Consider the following 6,026-nt stretch of genomic DNA (forward strand, 5'->3'; position numbering starts at 1 on the left):
CGTTCACTCAATACTGTTTGTTTATATCTGAAACCTAACAGAATGAGTTATCTAGTGCTGCAAAATATGACTGAATCAAGTTCCGCAAGCATGAGAAATTGCTATTTGAAACTTACTGCAAAAATTCGTTACGCACCCTGTACATCGCGCTGTAAAAGTAATTAGAAAATAATCCGTGCGTTGGCAAACTTTTCTATCGGGACTTTGACGCTCCGCCGGTCATGAAGCATTCTGTTTAAGCCTTTACATCATTTTTAATATATTTTAGCCGAATTGATGATAAATTCAGTGTAAGTTATTGGCCAATCCAGCGATAATGAAATGCCGTTTATGGTCTATTCAATTGCAATCTTATCTTTATTTTTTTTCACCTCAAATTTCTGTTCGGGGCTCCATATTTTACAGAAACGGCAACTGTCTAGCTGCAGACTTCAAGTAAACCGACCAGTGCATCTAACTATACAACTACAGCCAAAATGTGTTCCAGGTGCTCGAATAAAGCTAAACAATGGTGGTCTATCGGTATTTCGGCTCTAATATGTGTCCTTGCTCTCGTTTTCGGAGTTGCGTGGCCTCTAATTGTGCGTAGCGAAACGGAAAAGCTGCTTCTATTGCAGCCCGGCTCGCAAGTTTTCGAAAACTGGAAGGAACCGCCGGTTCCTATGTATTTGGAGATATACTTATGGAACTGGACCAATACAGAGGATTATCGTAGTGACGGATATAAGCCTCGTCTTGAGCAGCTTGGACCATATACCTTCCGGGAGATACACGAACGCGTTGATCTTCAATGGAATGATGATTTCACGTTATCCTTCTACCAGAAGCGCATTTGGCATTATGAACCGCAGTTGTCTACTGGAGATTTGGAGAATGACATAGTCATATCGATTAACCCTATTTTATTGGTAAGCCCTTGTAACTATTTTTCACCATTCTGTTTATCATCTTGTATGTGCTACAAATTTTTTTCTGGAAACTCATTCTTTGATGAAAATAGTGAAAGAGAAAGCCAAACATGTATGACGGGATGATTAGAATAAGCTTCTCTCATTACTTCCAGACAGTTGGTTTTGCCACAAAGGATAATCCTTTGCAATCCTGGTTGGATCTCATGATTAACGCCAGTCCTCACGTTATCGATTCACCATTTTACGTGGTCCGAGCGAAGGAGATACTGTTTGAAGGGCATGACGACTATTTCCTCGAATCATTGCTGTATATAGTAGAGCAAGCACCAGAAATTATAGGCGACGTTGAGTTGCCGCCATTCGATAAATTTGGTTGGTTCTATGAGCGGAACGAGAGTAAAACATATGATGGAAAATTTACGGTCGGAACCGGGGTAGATGCATTTGAAACGATGGGAATGATGCATCTATGGAACAATGTTAGGCAAACTGTATTCTATCGGGGTGAATGTGGATTGGTTCATGGTTCTACGGGCGAAATATGGCCACCTTTCCAAGAATACTATAACACAAATGTCACTGTGTTTTCACCGGATATCTGCAGCTCCATGAGTCTGGAATTTGATGGAGACTTCAGTTTGCATGGTGTCGATGGATTCAAATGGAAGGGTAACGAGCGACCCTTTGACAACGGACACCGGTATATCGAAACCGAATGTCAATGCACTGCACCGAAAGAAGAATGTCCCGTGTTGGCACCTGGTGTACTAGATGTGTCACGTTGCAAATGGGGTGCTCCGGCGACTGTATCGTATCCACACTTTTATCTGGCCGATCAAACATATCGGGATGCCGTAGATGGAATGAACCCTGACAAGGAGCAACATGAATTTGTGCTTGCGCTAGAACCACATACAGGAGTGCCTCTCACAGTGAAGGCCCAATTACAAGTAAACTTGATGGTCAAACAATATGGATTAACGTGAGTTTTAAAGCAAGTGTGTAAGTAAACTGAAAATAAAAATTATCAAATTTTCAGCTTACTTGAAGGTATCCCGGATGTGATGCTTCCAATTTTATGGTTCAGACAAAGAGCGGACCTTTCCGAAGAACTTGCTAACGATATCAAGGTTCACTAATGAATGTATGTAATGTTAGTTTCAACGCATCTATATTTTTTTTTCTCATTTTCAGCTGCTTCTTATTCTTCCGGATATTGGAATGTACATCGGTATTGGTCTGGGAGTTGTGGGAGCGATTTGTTTAGGATTAGCTCTGTACTTCTCATTGATAATTTGGAGAACAGACAAGAGTGTGTAAGACAATGAAGTAATCCACAGTTAATCCATTTCCTTTCATGTTGCTTAGAATGCTAGACTTTCTCTGTAAAAATCTCTACACAAAATGTTGACAACGAAGAGAAGATTGTTTGCGTCAACGTGGAGAAAAGACTGCGTACAAAAGTAAACATATGCACCGTAAAGGCTAGTTTACAGTTCGGGAAATGGATCGCGGGATTTCACACGGGATTTGCGTCGGGATTTGATCAGGGAAAATTTCCCGCCGAGATCTCTCCAAACTGTCAAACCAAAAACTCTGCTGCTTCTTAAAAATACAAACAGTATCAAACTTGCAGCGAATTGTAAACTTTATAAAAATACTATTTTCCCCGTCGGAAACAATTTGTGTTGAATTGTTCCCGGACGGATTTCTGTGTGGAGAGTTTTAAAATCCCGTGATGTTTCCCGCGGTTGGGTTTACACTTCATGAAAACTGTCATTTTTGTGTAGACTTATTTCCCGTCACGGGATTTGAAATCCCGAGCTCCATTTAAAATACACAGGGACCCAAATCCCGTGACACGTTTTCCGAACTGTAAACTAGCCTTAAAATGGGTTAGTTCAATACAAACATTTTAAGAATTGTGAAACTTCAAGCAATTAAATAGGCCGCATTTTTTAAACCTTGTAGATGTAGGTCAAATAGGGCGACTGCAGTTACCACGTTACGTGTGATATGTACCATTTCCATATTTGGCAGTTCATTTGTGAACCACGAAATTTCAGGTTTCATTTGTTTTAAGCAAATTCATTTTACTACGAAAACAGGGATTTATTCGGTGTTAATACATGTTTTAATTTTAACAGATCATCCTTACGATTTGTGCACAAGCGTTGACAATTTCTATGACTCTACGTGAGCTCATCCAATTTTTGCATAGACTACGTTTTATTTCCTATTTGCCTTTCTTAATAGAAAGGTATAGCAATTGCACTGAAAATGAACTTTTTAACTGAGGCCCGGAGGGTCGAGTGTCATACACCATTCGATTCAGTTCGTCAAGTACGGCAAATGTCTGTGTATGTATATATGTGTATTTTGTATGTGTATTTTTAAATTCTAATTCGTATCTACGCCGTACGCCAAACATTTAAATTGCATTACACGTCGGGACTTTAATGGGGACTTGGGGCCAATCTCTTCGCTTTCGCTTAGCGCTTCTGAGGGGTGTCTGGTGTAAAGTGCTCAAAACGAAAGTTATTTTGTTTTAAGATTTTGAAAGCAAAGCAACAACAGATTTTCTGTGTTATGTTAGGATCGCTTTATACATTCATTGTGCGCAAAAAAAAAATATTTTCAGTCGCACAGAGCACGAGCGTTCCAAGAGTAGACGTCCAACCATTTCCAAGCCAAGGAGCGCTGCGGCGAACACGATAACGCTCGATAAAATTGTCTGATACGGGAAAATCAATAAGTACTGTAAAGCTTAGACTTGTAGTCAATTTTTTCCCACTACAACAGATGCCTCCCTTAACCGTTATGTATCGGACGCGGTACCCGGGTACCTTTTTAGGTTTCAATTAATGAAATTCCCATGTTTTATCCATAGCTGGAAATCGAAACTTTGTGAGATCTTAGAACTTCACTAAGTAAAGCTTTTGGGCTAATAATATTGCTGATATAGTAAGGAGGGGGAATGAGGAGAGCTCCTGAATTTTTTTGACTACGTAACAGGCCGACGTACCCACAAAAGTGAAATACCAATAACTACGGTAATTTCCAACCGATTCTGATACTTTTTGGTATTTTGGATTCGGGAAATCATCCACTTTTAGACTTGGTAAAAGTGAATCGGGTTACTTCATTCGGTTCCCGGAAATCCGGATTTCCGGAAACATGTTCCAATGCTGGGATACTATTTGTGAATTTCAATGGAATACTAGCAATATGGGTATCAAAATTCTTGGAATAGCATCAGTGGGCTATATCTCGCGGTTTTTTTTAACCATTTGGTGGTTTGACACCGGAACGGACATTCTGGAGCAGGATTCCGTGGGGCCGTGAGTGGCCATTCCATTCCAATTCTATTTTTTAAACTGCCATAGGGTCCCGTAACATCAAATAACAGACTTCCGAGACAATTTGAAGAGTTTTGATACACATATTGCTAGGACGTTATTAAAATTTACAAATCATGCCCTAGTTCTGGAACATTACTCCGGAAAATCCGAATTACCAAGAATCAGATTCATTCATCCGGTTCAACTTTACAGAATCAAAAAGTGGACGAGTTCCTGAATCCAAAACAACTAAAAGTGTCCAAATCGGTTAAAGGAAGCCATTGTTATAAGCATTTCAAATTGTGGGTATCCACGTTGGCCTGTTAAAGGTGTTTTTTTTGTTGGGCACATGACAGTTAAGCAAATTTAAAAAATATGTTTTTCAATTTCACGTGTTACAGCGTTGACACATAGCTTACCAGGTTCATGGCTGTTTCACGATTTTATTGAACATTAGAGTGATAAGAAAAAAAGACCCCAGTCGATTCCTAGTCCCACCACCAGTCCCAGGAGTACTTGCTCCAAATTTGAAGCAAATCGGACAAGTCTAGCTATCTGACCAACGTGTCTGAAGTTTGTATGGGATTTTTCGACAATTCACGAGGAGAAAACCCACTAGTTCACATTTTCGGCACTGTATGCATCGTCATATGACTGTAATGAAAATAAGAAAGATAGTTAAAATTTCTATAACTGTGTCGAAGACTGCTAGACAATTCGACTTTGTTAAAAGAAGTTATTGAACTTTTAACGAAGTGATGTTTAATTCAGTTTTCCACGGGGTCCAGCAGCGCTTGGTTGTGTATCCGTACGTGATTCCAATGAACTATGCATTTTTGTGAAATAATTGTTAGATTTAGCTGAATAGTATGATCAGAAGAATTGTAGTACATAATACAAGTTATGTTTGGTTAGTTCTACCTGTGACCGCATAGAGGGCATCAACACAAACTTTTCATAGAAGAGAGATAGAAATTAGGTGTCTTCTACAAAGTTGATAGAACAGCCAATTTGCAGTAATTATTCCGAACATTTCGATATTCTATCTCTCTTCTATGAAAAGTTAGTGTTGGCGCCATCTATGCGGCCACAGGTGGAACTAAAATTTTCTAGCCAAACATTATTTATATTATGTGCTATAATTCTTCCAAACATACCATTCATCTAAATCGAACCGTTAATTCACAAAAAATGTATAGTTCGTGGGAATCGAGTACTAATACACAACCATGCACTGTTAGGCCCCATGCAAAACTAACTCAGACATCACTTCGTTATAAGCCTAAAAACTTCTTTTAAAAAAGCCGAATTGACTACCAGTTTTCGACATAGTTGTGGACAATTCAATTATCTTCCTTATTTTTACTTACAGTGATAAGACGATGCATAGAGTGCCATCTAGCGGTGAAAATGCGAGCTAGTGTAAATTGTCGAAAAATCCCATACAAACTTCAGACACGTTGATCCGGTAGCTAGACTTGTTCGATTTGCTTCAAATTTGGTGCAAGTATTTCTGGTGGGACTACGAATCGACTCAGGGGTGGGCCGAATAAGTTTTCAAAAATTCGTTATTTTTCTGGACAGTCTATTGAACATAACCTGCCATTAATTCATAGTTCGGGTTAGAGCCTGACTCAGTTTCGTCTCAATCAAAAACGGCACTGCATTACAACATCTGAACACAGTTCCACTACACCAGGGACATTTGTAATTTAGAACAAGCAACAATTCACGGTATTACTACCGAGGTCACAAAAAGTAAACTCACTGCAAA

General features: G+C 39.3%; 1 protein-coding gene across 1 annotated transcript; it reads left to right on the top strand.

The window, feature by feature from the left end:
* Window positions 1-428: 428 nt before the first annotated feature.
* On the top strand, window positions 429-2,674 carry LOC131682433 (protein croquemort-like). Its single transcript, XM_058963888.1, has 4 exons — window positions 429-908; window positions 1,064-1,893; window positions 1,951-2,041; window positions 2,106-2,674. Exons 1-4 carry the CDS (start codon window positions 477-479, stop codon window positions 2,229-2,231), a joined length of 1,479 nt encoding a protein of 492 aa, XP_058819871.1. The 5' UTR covers window positions 429-476; the 3' UTR covers window positions 2,232-2,674.
* The last annotated feature ends 3,352 nt before the right edge of the window (window positions 2,675-6,026 follow it).

Source organism: Topomyia yanbarensis, chromosome 2 (assembly GCF_030247195.1).
Source record: "Topomyia yanbarensis strain Yona2022 chromosome 2, ASM3024719v1, whole genome shotgun sequence".
Lineage (NCBI taxonomy): Eukaryota > Metazoa > Arthropoda > Insecta > Diptera > Culicidae > Topomyia > Topomyia yanbarensis.